A 16,450-nucleotide genomic window follows, 5' to 3' on the forward strand; every position below is an offset into this window, starting at 1 on the left:
TCACTTAGGCTCAATATGCCTCCCAAAAAAAGGGGAAAATTTATTTTGTGTTATAGGGTTTGTTGTAGCACAGATGTATCTTCATTTATAAGTGATATTTCACTAGTATGATGTGGTTGTGGGTAAGTTTGAGGGCAGTTTTGTGGGAAGACGTCCGTCTTTCTGTGTAGGTGGGAGCAGCACTATCGGGGTGTTAGGACAGTGTGTACACGTACCACCAATTCGTCCAATATATGGTTTTAATAATATTAGAGTCTATACACCGTCCGGTACGTTATAATGTGTGTTAAGAGCACATTGTTCCGCCCAACATTACATAGTTTGGACTGAGGATACAGTATTCCAATTATACCATAAGTAACCTTGTTGAGGCTAGGGGAATTTTAAGATTATCCGCCGCTTTTTACTGTTCGGCTTTCACCCTCCTCAAAACAAAGTTTCCTATATATGTCTGTCTCTGATTTTTACACTGTGCCTGAGTTAAGGGATATTTAAATATCAGCTACTTTTTAATTTATGAGCTGTTACCCCACTCCCACAGTGTTTGAAGGTGTCTAGGTAGTATCACACCTTCAGAAAGACTTTTATTGTATTTAAAACAGAGTTCGCTGTTGCTGTTGAGCTAAGGGAAATATATCTCAGCCTTATATTTGTAAGCTTTTACCCCACTCAAAACAGCTTCCTATTGTGATTGTTGCTCTTAATATTGGATGGTGTGTATGGAGGGCACCAATCTTCCAATCTCTGCCTTATTCAAAATTCGGAGATTTCTAGGTACAAAATCAGGTGCAGATATATTATTGGTGGCTTTGCACACCATTTATTGTTTTTCAAAAGTTGGCATGTTATAACCACTTTATTGTTGTTTGGCTGTTAGTCCCACATATAACATCTTTGCTTAGAGACTGCCGCAATTTATTGTGTGGTACAGTCACAGTTTCTTTTTTTATATTTTTTACCCTCTTAGTGCATTTCCCACATATCTCATATTCATTCTAATACATCAATAGGAGTTATTATAAGGGATAGAGTGACGGCTTAGAGAAATATTATTCTCGGGCTGCTTGAAATGGGGTTTAGATAATTGTACTAATGAACAATACAAATTTGATGGAAAACTTTGCATAAGTCCAGCAAAGCATGCTTCAAAGTGTGCACTCATTTGACAATCTTTGGAATACCCGTGTGATATTAAACAGAGCCTACAGTATATTTGTTACTCAGTGCTTAGTGGAAATCATAAAAAGTTCACATAAAAAAATCCTACTTACATTCATAAAAAAATCCTACTTACATTCACTGTAAGGCCACCCACTGAACTGACCTCTAAATTTTTTTTTCTGCTAGAAATATAGCTTAGCTTAAAGTCTCCAATCGCTTGTAAATGAAAGCGGGCACTAGGTCTGTCTTTATGCTGTGTAGGTTTGTCTCAAGGTTTTTATCACTTATAAAATACAAATCCTTGAAAAAGTGCTTTTTGTTAAGTTAAATTTCACATTCTAGAGACTGTGGTCAGTAGATGATGAAACAGTGAAACAACTTAACACTGAAGTGTGATGCACACTGTGCGTTTTAAACTAGATCGCATTGCATCTAGTTCAAAATGCATACGATGTGCTAAAGCACTATGCATTTTGAACTAGATGCGATGCAATGTAGTTCAAAACGTACTGGTAGCACATACTTTATGTGCTGTGCAATGAGATGTGCGCAGGAGCAAGCATTGCATCGCACTCATAAATAGCACCGTGTATGGGCACCATTAGATTACTTTTACCTCGCTCTGGTGTTTGAACTAATCATCTTGAGCATGTCTGCATGGTTTCATGTATTGATTTTCTGCCAAATAATTGGGTGATCAGAGATTAGCATGAATTAGAAGTAGCATTGACATTTCTATACATCACTCCATATCCTTAAGTAAGGCTCCCAAAAGATGGTATACATCTCCAGGCAATAAAAACACCTGTGTATTAGGTTAATATAAATATAGTTAATGAAGGGAAAGGGGATCTGGAAAACTTCTGCACTAGTCAGTAGCGCACGCAGGGGGGGTTTCTGAGTACCCAGAACCCCCCCCCCCCAGGAATCTGAGGGACATAGGCTGAAGGCTGAGGGTCCCCTCTTTCCAAGCGTACAAGAATTTTAAAAATCGGCCCTGAGGAACCGAAGATATCTGACTTCAAAGCAGTGGTCCCCATCCAAGCCTGTTAATTGCTCTCCCCAGTCAGGTATTTCAGTTTCTGTCTAACTTAGAGTTTTTCTGAGGGTATATTCCAAAAGCTGGGACTCTTCACCCTTTGAGGGACACTAGTAGCTTGTCTCTACTGTGCCCAGAACCAGAGATATAAGCATTCTAGCAGCTGGTTACTGCTCCAGCTCCACACACCTGGTATGTAGTTTTATATAATCGTTGGCAGATTGCTCTGCCTCCTGAAATCTGATCCCCTAGTCCACAATACCATTTGGTAGGTGGGATTCTCTAGTTTTTAATACCATTAAAAGCTAAGAAATCTAGTTCCGGGAACTGGAGATATCTGCAGTCAAGCAAGCTGTTCTCCCACCAGAAAATTATGAATAATAAGCCCACTCCACTATACACCCCTCCTCTGCGTATTAAACATCCTCTACCACCCTGGCAGTTATGTATTGGGACCCCTTCATTCAGCCCAATGACCCCTTCTCCCACCTCATCTCCCACCATCTGTGCAGTAAAGGGGTAATTAGTGGAAATTACTGAGCCCTACATGCTGATCGGTTGATATAATACCCCCTACCACCCGCGGGACATCAAAGCTTCCGCTCATAGCACCCCCCACCCCTACCACTGGAGGATAGGTAGGGGCCCCAATACATTGCTATGCCCAGGGGTCTACTCTGCTGTTATGTATATATATATATATATATATATATATATATATATATTATTTATATACATTTGGTCTATCTATAATACTTTAACTGATCCGGCATATACTGGGTCACCTAAGTGTCCATCTCTGTGCTTTGCTCCGCCCCTCGGGAAACCCCCTTCTGAAAATCCTGCGTTTGCCCCTGCTAGTATCTATATAAGACTTCAATTGTAGGCCCCAATTGTAATTGATATATCAATATAGTTTCAACAAAGCAGAGGTACTGCCATGGACAATAAGCTTAGATGAAATGCAAGAAAAAAGAAAAGGATTGTCTATTTGGTGGTAGAATAATAGAGAGAATTTTTAGATGTGTGAATGTTCAGGATAAAATAAACTTTTTATTATTTAGCTAAATAATAAAAGGTATATTTTATCCTGAATATTCACACATCTAAAAATTCTCTCTATTATTCTACCAGCAAATAGACAATCCGTTTCTTTTTTCTTGCACTAGGTTTTTATAAGCAAGCCAGGCAGTTCTAACACCACAGGGACTGTATAAGATCTGGAACCCTTAAGTGTTTTATCAAACAGGACTTTTTCAAAGGAAAAAAGTTCCTTCAGAGAACAGGTTTGTTTTACCGTTGGTGGCAGGAGCAGCCATTTACTACCATATTAACCTGCTTCCAGTGGTTGTCAAATAAGCCAATAAACAAGTGGAAAAATTATGTAGCATCCGTAAAGTCAAGTTTTGAAGAGGAATTAGCAAAATATAACATGGTCAAAATGCAAAACCGTATATATCAGAATTCAGTCTTCATCCACCTTATCACCATTTGCATCTAAGTCCTTGGTATAAACATGTTTCCAACCCAGGTCAGACCCCATTCACACTGCAGGGTTGACCCAGATTATTCCCAGGTTAGCAAAATTTATACTCCACCCATGTGCATACTTTCTATAGGCCCATTATGGGTCAGATGGCCCAGGTGCTTCTATGGTCGGATTCCCAGTTAACTGGACCAGTGTTATTTTTTTAGACCCTTTACCACTAAGCTGTGACCCAGGTTGAAACCCAGATTGACATTGCAACAACCTGGGCTTTTGCCTTGTATAACAGGCACTGCTTATGACTGAAATAATGTGAACTATTTTTATATGCTCTCTTCCACCAACTTACCCGAACACATATGGTGAGAAATACTAAGAGAACTACCGGAAGTAAAAGTGTCTTGAAATATCTCCACGGTGTCTAAAAATAAAAACAGAAGAATATTGAACATCAGACAAATCCATACACAAATTTGACAGCACTTACAACCCAACATAATTTGAACCTTTAACCAAATTTTACACTGGTTTGGATTTGATTATAAAGCATTCATAATAAAAAACACAAAAAAGTACATGGAATAAAGCATTCATAATAAAAAACACAATAAAGTACATGGAATAAAGCACACAATTTTTCCCCAATGAACCATGTCCGGGCTGGGAAAATGCATTTGACAAAAATGCATGTGATGTCACAAAGTTGAGTAACAGGTTAGTATTATCACGGTACTTGTTTCCTAGCACGGCGCCAGCGATAAAAATTGTATCCATCGGGACCCCCCAAAATCGCGTCGATCGCATCGCATGTAACTAAATCTCATGCGGGTCCCTCAGACTCGATTTTACATTGGCCCCAATGTTAAATGGCCCCCAGACCCCAATTTTTATTGTTTCCCAACCCCGATAGTTCAAATGCCCCCCATTGTTAACGCCACCCCACGATCAACGACAACCCGAAGCGTGGCGAGCACAGCGAGCCCGTGAGGGGCGGCGGTATGCATCCTCCGACCTTTTCATACCCCCACTATCCATGTCGGCGTGGAGTCGATTTTATATAGTGTGGCGAGCACAGCGAGCCTCCGAGCTCGAAGTGTGGCGAGCGCACCGAGCCCCGCGAGGGGACGCTCATTACTTCACAGGTATTACGCGTCTGCTCGCCACGCTTCGGGCTCGGTGGCTTGCTGCGCTCGCCACACTATATAAAGTCAACCCATCGCCGACGTGGATAGTGGGGGTATGAAAAGGTCGGAGGACGCGCACCGCCGCCCCTCACGGGCTCGCTGCGCTCGTCACACTTTGGGTTGGCCTTCATCGTGGGGTGGCGTTAACAATGGCATTTGACATGTAAAATACCCATAAGGGTGGGTATACAATGAAAAATCGGGTCCATTGGTCCATTTCACATTGTTCCCTATGTAAAATTGCGTCCGTCGCATCGCATGCCTTAACTCAAGGCATGCAATGGACGCAAAGAACGCGATTTTTTAATTGTCGGGGAAAAGGCGAAAAATAGAACTTAAATCACGTTGGTCGCGTCCATCGTATACCTTAAGTTAAGGTATGCGATCACCTACGACGGGCGCCGTGCTAGGAAACAAGTATCATTATCACAAACAATATAGGAGTGAGTGTGGCGAAAACTATGTTCTTGAACTAGGAAGCAGAGACACACACAGAATTCCATATTTTCCATGCTGCGTATTCTCAAGAGTCTCTACCATCTGCTCATAGGTAGGTCTCTACAGATATTCAGAAAAATATACTGAAAATGAATTTACTATCATGTAGACACTCAAAAGTAGGAAGGTATTAAACCTTAAAATGTGCTATTCTATTAAAAATTGCACATCAGATCACCCCAAAATAAATAAAAATAAAATGTCAAACCATCTCATATTTTTACAACATTTTTTTAGTTGAGAGGATGTCTATGCAACAATTTCTGCCAAATATCTTAACTGTATGACAAAGAGTTTATTAAATATTGATTTTTTTTTTAAAATGTATATGTTAATCCAGTTTATTAGAAGATTCACATGGATTTAGTAAGGAATCACCAGGAAATTTGGACCCCCGAATCCAAACCAGATTACTTATCTGCCTCTTGATACTCGTTTTCAAAAAGAATGAAAAACGCTAGCTTAACTCAACAATAGATACAGTAGCTCAATGTTATTTAGGTTCTTAACAAAAGCAATACATTACTACCACAACAAAAAAAAAAAAATCAGCATGTTTTCCAGTGGAGAAAAAAATCCCCATCAAACAGACAATCGATTACTTTTGTTCCGCAAACCTAATTAACACAAGAAGCAATAAAATGTTTTACATAACTTGATGCCATAACTCAAGTTGAGTCAATTTCATTTTTCTCTCGTTTGAGAGCTTTATCTTGCTTTCAAAGACTATTTTACAAACATTCCAATTGAATTGTCTAAGTTTAGTTCCTTACAACATACTAGCAGTATTAGTGATTCAAGAGGAATGCATTAAGCGTGTTTGTGAAACTAACCAAAATTTTTAATTATATTTTGCTACTCTACCACTAAAGATGGACTACAAAGACCTAACTGAAATCCTTGTTTGTTCTTCTTAATGTTGAAATTTTTTTTCATGACGGTGACATGGATGATGAGGACACAAGCAGTGGGTCCTCACTGACCAAAATCAATTGGTTACAATCACTCGAACTGTGGAACAATTCTATGAATGTTCAAATATTCTCTGTAATGCCCTGCGGAATATGTGTGCGTTATATAAATAACTGGTATCAAATATATAATACTGCGGTTGATGATGCAACAGGCCTTCTGCATACAGCAAAGTCGCAGGCTTGGAAACAGTTAAAGGAAACCATTTGACCAGAAACAAAAGTGATTGTATTACTAGATTTTGCAAAAAAAAAAAATGGGACAGATCACAAAGAAAGGTTATTGTGACAATTTAGACTGTGTGAGTCTGCGTTATAAGGGATACCCCATGACCATCTAGCAATAACTGTGTATGTTATGACACACTTAGAGAAACTATTACCAAAATAAGAGTACAGTTTGTTCACTATTTTAGAGATGGTGCTAGTTCACAATACAAAACTTGCAAAAACTCCATAAGGAGGACTTCAGCATTCAAGCCAAATGTTTTTTTGTGCACATCTCATGGCTAGAGTTTGTGTGACGATATTGGAGGGAGGTACACATATTGATTGCAATCAGATGTCATGAAGACAGCAGGAACCAGAGTTAGAGTCACTATGACCACATTCACAAAAAATGTAGATAAAAGTGATCTGCAACCTGGAAAATACATAGCAGCATTGTACGATAACAGCGGCAGTTTTGGCGCTACATAAGGTAGATAAAGTAATTTGGTTTCGAATTTTGGATTCAGGAGAAAAAGTTACCTTAGCGGCCTAAATTTCATGGTGATTCCTTAAACACCCATGTTAATGCAAATAAACTGTACGTAGAAGCTGAGATTAATAAAAAATTAAATGTACCATATATACTCGAGTATAAGCCTACTTTTTCAGAACATTTTTTTATACTGAAAAAGCCCCCCTCGGATTATACTCGAGTGAGGGTCCCACTTCAGTCAATACGTTTTCCCAGTTTTTTTGTTGTAAAATTAGGTGCCTCACGCTAAATATTCGGGTCGACTTATACTCGAGTATATACAGTATTTAGTTTCCCAGCTAAGCTTCTTTTTACAGTTTGCCACACCCTGCCCGTTTCTTAAACTTCTAAATTCCCCTGCCCTTCCGATGCCCCCTTCCGCACGTGTCAGCTCTTTAAGCTGCCTTCACCGCACTAACTCACTACTGAACTCTTCTGCTGAAAGCGGCGTGTCTGCGTGGTGGGGGGGCAGTTTCCTTTTATAAGTAATAGTGTTCATTCTAGCAACCTCCATCTTTGAAAACGCATGCAGTTCCTCTTCCATGCCTGGGCTGTCGCTGTCTGCTGTAGTGCTTCTAGCAAAGTGTGGTCTGTATATCAGCACTGATATGCAAACCAAACCTGTGCTAGAAACACCAAAGTAGACAGCGAAACCCCAGGCAGGGAAGAGGAACTGCATGGGTTTTCAAAGATGGCGGGTGCTAGAATGAACACTAAGTAAGCAACATAATTATGCCTACTACATAATTAACCATAAATTATGTAGAATAAATTAAGCGTGCATAAAGATTATGCTTAGATATTGCACACTGTGAAATAAAATACGACGTTGTGATACAAGGCTGATAATCTCATAAGAGATATAAATGTGTGGGAGAAATAAGCACACACTAAATAATAAATCACAAGCTATTTATAACTAGAGTTCCTGCTTTCTCCCCAAGATAAAAATATACTCCTTTTTAAATAGACGTTTCTATCTTGTATTATCTGGTTTAAAAATTCTTCTATACAATAAAAAAAAAAGCCTATGGATTTTGTAATTTTTAGTAGAATAAGAATAAAGATTAATGTTTTTGAAAGTTTCTGTTATTAAGTCCCTATAGCACCACATTCTAGAAACTTTTTTTTAAATGATTATGTAAAAACAGTTCAAGTAATGGCACACTGAAAGATACTATAATTGTATTATACCAGAGTTTGAAACAAAGCATATAAATATTTACAGGTATATTCAATGCACTAATGCGAGCAGTGACAGAGAGAAGTACTGATAACTGGATGTCACAGTTAGCTGGTCACCTTGGTCTTGCTGTTTCCTCCTCACTGGTATTTTTCAGCGAGATGGAAATGGCAAGTACGCCTGTCAAAATGGCGAGAGTTGCCGCTATATGCAGCGGGCTGGAGAGGATTCCCCGGAACATAGAATAGGGCGAGAGGCTGGCTAGGGGGTTAGAAGGCGAGGATGGCTTGTTTTCAGTGATCCCTGCCGAAAACAAGCCACCCTTGCTGCAGAAACCCTGTCACCAGCGGCATTAAATACTGCACTTAGAGGGACATTTACTAAGATGGGTGCTCTATTTTACATGGGATGTTGCTATGGGCAACCAATCATATACTATCTAATATCTTCTAAAAGGTGCGAAATACGTAAAAAGTAGATTCTGATTGGTTGCTCATACAAACATCCCATATGAAATATAACTCCCATTTTAGTAAATTCCCGCCGGTTAGACTATTATTTTTTTGCTTGGGAACAATCAACAATCATATTAGCAGGAAGAAGTTCCCTATATATCCAAAACCTGGCTATATGGTCTATGTCATATAACCCATTTATTTATTACCAGTTATTTATATAGAGCACACATATTCTGCAGTGCTTTACAGACAATATATATTGGTAGACGAACGGGCCTTGAACAAGAAGATCCCTTCCGAGAGGCAGTCCCCACAGATCTTCCACCAGCATGTCCAGTAGATTTGCGTACCACGCCCTTCGAGGCCAGTCTGGAGCCACCAGAATTGCCTCCACTTTATGGCTTCAAATCCTTTTTAGAACTCTTCCCAATAACGGAAGAGGAGGGAACAGTTACACCAGATCGTACAACCAAGTCGTTGTCAGGGCATCTAACGCTTCTGCCTGTGGATCTCTTGTTCCCGAGCAGTATCTCTCGACCTTCTTGTTGACCCTGGAAGCCCATAAGGTCTATCTGCGGGTTTTCCCACAGATCCACAATTCTCGCAAACACCTTAGGATGCAATCCCCATTCCCCTGGGTGAAGATCGTGACGACTGAAGAAATCCGCTTCCCAGTTGTCTACCCCTTGGATGAAGATGGCTGATATTGCTATTGCATGAAGCTCCACCCATGAGAGGATCTTGGTTGCCTCTCTCATGCAGGCTTTGCTCTTCGTACCTCAATGCCGGTTTATATACGCAACCGTCGTTTTGTTGTCCAACTGAACCGGAATCGCACGATTCTTCAGGAGAGGATGAGCCTGCAGCAGAGCGTAGTAGACCACTCTCAGCTCAAAGTTGTTTATATGAGGCTGAGCTTCCAGGATGACCATTTCCCTTGAAAATGCACCCCCTGTGTTACAGCTCCCCAGCCTTGGAGACTGGCATCCGTTGTTAACAGAATCCAGTCCTGTATTCCAAACCTCCATCCCGCCAAGAGATTTGGAGGATGAAGCCACCACTGCAGAGACTGCTTTGTCTGAGCTGACAGGTGAATCAACCTGTGAATATGGAGGTGCGATCCGGGCATATGGAGGTGCGACTTGCTCAGAAGGTCCAATTGGAACACCCTGGAGTGGAATCTTCCGAACTGGAGTGCCTTGAAGGAGGACACCATCTTGGCCATCAACCTGATGCATTGGTAAATTTATACAGGAGTAATCCCCTCTACCAGCAACTGTTGAAGTGCGGACATCTTGTCTACGTTACAAACACCCTTCTATCCACTGTGTCCAAGATCATCCCCAGAAATTGGAGACACTGGGTCGGAACTAGAGAGGATTTTGGTAGGTTCAATATCGAGATGTGACTGGAAAGCACTCGTCTGGTGGTGTCTATTGATCAGATCAACCTTGCCTCTGACTCCGCCCCTTATCAGCAGGTCATTGAGGTATGGGATGATGTTTATCCCTTGAGTCCTGAGTAGGAACATCAACTCTGCCATCACCTTGGTGAAGATGCATGGAGCGGTAGATAGGCTAAAAGGTAGGTGATGAAACTGGAAATTATCTTCCTTCAAGGCAAACCGTAGGTACGCCTGGTGTGGGCCTCATACCGGTATGTGAAGATAAACATCCTTCACGTCGATGGATGCCAGGAATTCGTTTTCCTCCAAACCTGCATTCACCGCTCTCAATGATTCCATCCGGAATTTGAAAACACGAAGGTATGGGTTCAATGATTTTAGATTGAGAATCAGTCTGACCGAGCCATCCGGCTTCAGTACTATGAATAGGTTGGAGTAGTATCTCTGGCCCCTTTTTTGGAACCAAGACAGGTATAAATATCTGAGACTGTACTAACTTGTGCACGGCCTGGCTGAGAATCTTTAGTTCCTCCGCAGCTCCCGGGAGTCCCGACCTGAAAAATCTGTGAGGGGGTGGTCTTTCCAACTCCAGCTTGTAGCCATGTGAAATAATATCCCTGAACCAAGGGTCGGGGCAGGAAGCATCCCATAAGTGGCTGAAATACATCTAGCTGTGCTGGAGCTTCCTTCACGAGTAGACAAGGCTGTTGCTCTTCTGGTTTTACCACGAGCACCTCTGTTGGTGTTTGAGCCACCTCTGGCCTTGGTTTTAAACCTAGAAGACCAAAAGGACTGCTGAGTATTCCCTGAAAAGGGATGTCTTACTTGTGTGGAAGCATAAGGAGGAAGGTAGATTTCCCAGCCGTGACCTTTGAAATCTAATTCACTCCCAAAAAGCCTATCTCCAGAAAAGGGAAGGTTCTCCACACTGCGCTTGGAAACTGCATCTGCGACCCACTGCCATAACCATAAAGCCCTGTGGGCTGAAACCGCCATGGCAGAATTATGCGCATTTATTGCGCCCAGCTCCTTCTGAGCTTCGCAAAGCATTTTAGCAGTATCTTGGATGTGGTGTAGCTTTTCAGCCACCTGAGGCACGTCCATGTCACCGAGCAAACCTTTCTGTATCTGGGTAACCCACGTGAATACAGCCTTGGCCATCCAGCAGCTAGCGAGCACTGAACGCTAAGACCTGCCACTAGCAGTATAAATTGCCTTAACTGTGCCGTCCAGCTTTCTAGTCAACCTTGTCCTTTAAAGTGGAAGCCCCGGTACTGCGAGTATCACCTCTTTAGACAGATGGGACACCGAGGCGTCCACCACTGGAGGCTCCTCCCACACCTTCCTAGCCGAAGGATCAAAGGGGAAAGTGGATTTAAAATGCTTTAATAATTGAAAATGTTTTCAGGATTTTTCCAGGCAGCTTTAAAAGCTTCCTCTAAGTCAGCCTGCTCTGGGAACACAATGTCCTGCCTTCTATGTGAAACAAAGAAGGGGTCCCCCTCCACGGGATCAACTAGAGATAGGTCTAATATCTCTCTAATGGCCAGGATTAAATTCTCTGTACCCTGGCAGTGGCAAACGCAGGATTTTCAGAGGGGGGTTTCCAGAGGGGCGGAGCAAAGCCGGGCCGGTAAAGTATTCTAGATAGACCAAATGTATATAAATAATAATTAATATATATATAGTGGAGTGGGCTTATTATTCATAATTTTCTGGTGGGAGGACAGCTTGCTTGACTGCAGATATCTCCAGTTACCGAAAATAGATTTCTTAGATTCTAATGGAATGAAAAACTAGAGAATCCCACCTACCAAATGGTATTGGGGACTAGGGGATCAGAGTTCAGGAGGCAGAGCAATCTGCCAATAAGAATATAAAACTACATACCAGGTGTGTGGAGCTGGAGCAGTAACCAGCTGCTGGAAGGCTGATATCTCTGGTTCTGGGCAGAGTAGAGACAAACTACTAGTGTCCATCAAAGGGGAAGAGTCCCAGCTTTTGGAATATACCCTCAGAAAAACTCTGTCAGACAGAACCTGAAATATCTGACTGGGAAGAGCAATTAACAGGCTTGGATGGGGACCACTGCTTTGAAGTCAGATATCTCCGGTTCCCAAGGGCCGATATTTAAAATTCTTGTACCTATGGAAAGAGGGGACCCTTAGCTTTCAGCTTAGACTCCTGTGGGGGGTTTCTGGGTACTCAGAAACCCCCCCTGCGTGCGCTACTGCCTGGATAAGGGATTGTGACTCTTGAAAGTCATTTTCAACCTTCTCCTCCTTGCCATTATCCTCACCCTCCTCTGCTTCAGAGTCAGGTGTAATGGCCGCCAGTGCCCTTTGCGGGACAGCCCTGCATAGAGGTGATAATATCCACCATAGCAGTAAGCAAAGATAAATCCTGCTGCACTTGCTTGGTTTGCAAAGTGTTCACTGCAAGCTGTGAGGATACATTTTCCAGCATAGCTTTCATGCTGCTGGCTCCTGGGCTTTACCCACTAAGATGTGAAGAAGCACTGCTGAGCTGCGGTGACATAAATTGCTCACAAGTTACTTGTGATGTAGAATTTGGAGTAAACCTGTTACTGTATATCATACAGGTTAACTTTCTCACCATTTTGGAGAATGTAACCACCCCACCAACACACTTATACACTCTTAATACAAAAACCAAGTCAGTGTCAGAATGGATAGAAACTTATGTGTAATGCTCAATCACATATATAGTGTGCACAATGCTTAAATAGCAGTGGGGAAGAACCCAGAGGTATTTTGGGGACCAACACACCCGCAAACCTGAGCCCCTTAGATTGAGGGATTGGTTACTGAAATGTATATATGTATATATACACAAGTGTGTATGTAGAAAACACTCAGAGAGCGCTCTATAGCACATTAATACTCGCTGTCTCTACTATCAGACTTTCAAAACAGTCTGCACAGCTGAGGAGTGGTTGCTGCTGCTGTAGTGGCACCCATCAGCACGAGGAAGAAGCAGGAAGCAGGGGAAACACGCTCACAGGGCTCTGGTCCCGCTCTGAGCTAAGCCCCACCCCTCTAATGGCGCCAGCACTATACTTATATTTATACTGGTGCCAGTGTTAAAAAAAAAAAATAACAGAAAAGTGCCATGCCCTGGAGTCCAGTGGCAGCCTTAGGCATCCAGTGTGAGCGGGCTGAGCGGTCCCTGTGCAGGGACACCGCCGCCATCTTGCCGCACATGACTCGGGGTACTCCACTAAGGGGACCCCGGGGAACACTCACCACCGATGTCTTCAGGCTCAGCCAGGGATGTGCGCGCTGCAGCGCAATGCCCACAGTTTCAAGCACATTCTCAGGACATTGGTCCTGCAGCAGGGATCAGTTCAGTACCTTAAGAGGCCTGCAACTGTCCCTCCCCCCGGCTTCGAAGCAGGGAAGCTGTTCAGCCCAAACAGCCACCCCAATATAAAAAAGTAAAGTAAATTTAAAAAAAAAAAAACAACTCTCTGGAGCTCCAGGAGTGTGCATCCTCTTCCTGAGGGCACATATTTTCTAAAACTGGCTTGTGAAGGGGAAGTAGAGGGGAGGAGCCAGCACCCCCAGGTTGAAGAAAGATTTATGTGCCTGTCTCTCCTGTCGTAGGACCTCTATTCCCAATGTATTGAGACCTCAGTATCCAATATGGATGATAGTGAAACAATATTTGCTACTGTGCATGCATCAACCCATTACTGCATTTACATCTAGTATTTCATAGGTCTTCGTCTTCCAACTATCTGTGCTACAATTTGTTAAAAGTGAATGTCCTGTAGGGAAAGGTAATTGGTATAGACACAAAGGTGGACAGTCGCTAAACAGCAAGTATTATCCAAAAGGTGGACATCTCTCTGATGTAAATGATGAAACTGTACCTCTGTCTCCATGAAGTCAAACTCCGGTGCACAGGTATACATCAATGTATCAAAATCCTTGTAACTAGTAAACTTTGACTTGAGTATGTTGAATATATGTGCCTGAAAAAAAAGTTAAAGGTTAAAATGTACATAAGGTACAAAATTTAAGATAAAAAAAAAAATGAAAGCAGCTTCCTTTCAAGCATCCACAAAATATACTGTCCATTGGTCACTTTTAGAGAAGTGTCCTCATACATCTAGCCTTAATATGCCAGTCAGTAGGAGATGCCAAGCACTGACATTTTGCGGGCACATCTCTAATGTTTGTTTTGGGTCGCAGTTGCGCATGACATCACGCAGACGTCGTGGCCCTCCCCTAAGTGGCCCAGACATGCATGCGTTATCTGGACTGATCCATCAAAATGCTGATGCAACACCCCAATAAAGGTCCGTCTCCTCCCTGGTAACTGAAACTGTGCACACACTTGCGGAAATAGCTGAATAATGATTTCCTTATTTCAGCAGTGACATCTGAATCGGACACAATGTGCACTTTTCTCCTGGAAAATTCCATTGTTGAAGGGCACAATAAATTCATTAAGAGCTGCAAATGGTCACCAAGCACTGCAACATAGTGGTTACCGGTCAAAGATGTGTTCAGGTGGCCTAGCAGACTAAACCTACACCTTGTAAACAAACCATACACCACCTTCTGCTCAAGAACATGCTGAATATTCCTGCATTGAGTGTGGATGTGATTTGAGCTAGTGCTGCTTCTCTGTTACTGTGGACAATTTTGGCTGGACACCACCAGTCAGAATAATCAACCACTGCGCTGTCCAACATTGAGTGGCAATGCCTTCCATGAGGTATTCCTGTTACACATGACACAGTAGAATGAGTAATAATGAATGTCCGCACAACTTTGGATATGGATTGACCCATCTATCGGGAAACTACTATTGTGCCCATTTTAAATTCTGTTAATTCATGTTGCCTTGTTGCCTAGTCATTATTCAGACTGGCTCAAAATATGTCAGATTACAAATAAAGCAGGCAAAGAATATCAAGATGATATTAGAGGTGCTTTGTGATAGAGCAGGTTGGTTAATAAGCCACTGTCATAATAAAAAGGGTGTAATCATTCCCCAATAAGATGAATATAAAGAAATGGGTTCATTTAGTTCAATCTAAAATCTAATAAATATTATATAAAATACATATTATGTATAGGACTGCTCATATACAGTAAAACATGAACATACAGTATTGAACGTAATCACCAGACCCTTTAGATCGATGTGCAAAAAAAGACTATTAGCCCAATTGTGTCCTTTCCTAGAATGCCTTAATATTTCCTGAATTCCTAGAAGAAATAGACTACACAACTACACAAACTTTGGTTGAAGTGTTTGAGATCTCAAAAGAAAAAAATAGGTCTCAGTCAGAATTCTACCACATTAAGGCCTTTATTCAGATCTCATCGCAATACAAATTTGTTTGAAAAATGGGCAAAACCATGTGCACTGCAGTTGGGCAGATGTCACATGTGCAGTACAAATTTGTACTGCGATCAGATCTGATTAAGGGCCTAAGTGCAAGGATAGTAGTGTGGATAGTAGTTTCTACAAAACAACCCTGAAGGATTTTAAGACTAAGGGGGATATTCAATCTGTGTCGATTTTATTTTCCTCGGCGAGTATTTGACTTTTTCGTTTTGCTCGCCAGATTATATTATGTCGCCGAAGCGAGATCTCGGGTATTCAATGTGCCAATCAAGCGAGACCACTCCCGTCGAGGTTGTTACAATGTTGCGAGTTGTGGGCGTCACTTTTTCCCGTTTCCCGCCTCGACATCTTCTATATAAGTCCCTGTGCTGCTCGCCACGTGTGAGCGAGCGAGTTTGAGGAGGAAGTGTATGCTGTCCGTGGGTGCAGCCGAAATATTGCTTTCCTTTGGCTGCGGAAGAAGCGTTAGGTAAGTGTAAATTAATCTGTAGCATGTATGTGGGTGGTGCAGATGTTTGCCTGTGTATTGGGTCATTGTGTTTGTAATTTGTTTGTTAACAACACCAGATTGCCATTCTTCATAACTATATAACTTATTGTTGTGCTTGACTAGTCTAATTGTTGTTGGCTATGTTATGGTGTGTAGGGTGTGCGGAATATTTGCACTGATAAACTATGGTGCTGGTCATGGTCTGCAGCCATGGGGCACACTGTGCGCGTGCAGAGCATTGCAACTGTTCATGGCAGCTTTGATGGATGGTGAGGGGTTGTGTTGGGGCTTGCTGGCTGTGCACTCTCAATGCAGGGTTTTTTCAAAGGTTTCCTTCTCAGCTGTGGGTGTATTGCGCTGCAGGGGCCAGTCCATGCTCTGCAGAGTATTGCTCCTTGGCCATGCACTATATTTATATGCATTTGTATAGTCAGGGATGTATTAAAAG

General features: G+C 42.0%; 1 protein-coding gene across 3 annotated transcripts in view; it reads right to left on the minus strand.

Annotated features, from left to right (window-relative positions):
- Positions 1-16,450, minus strand: part of DPY19L1 (dpy-19 like C-mannosyltransferase 1) — a 296,815-nt gene that overhangs the window by 74,655 nt on the left and 205,710 nt on the right. For all 3 annotated transcript variants that reach the window (XM_083188462.1, XM_083188460.1, XM_083188459.1), the window contains 2 exons: positions 14,023-14,124; positions 4,036-4,107 (listed from right to left, as the gene is read on the minus strand). In XM_083188462.1, the coding sequence (XP_083044588.1) occupies positions 4,036-4,107; positions 14,023-14,124 (174 nt within the window). The remainder of the gene's footprint in view (positions 1-4,035; positions 4,108-14,022; positions 14,125-16,450) is intronic.

Source organism: Crinia signifera, chromosome 5 (genome assembly GCF_055691185.1).
Source record: "Crinia signifera chromosome 5, ASM5569118v1, whole genome shotgun sequence".
Classification (NCBI taxonomy): Eukaryota; Metazoa; Chordata; class Amphibia; order Anura; family Myobatrachidae; genus Crinia; species Crinia signifera.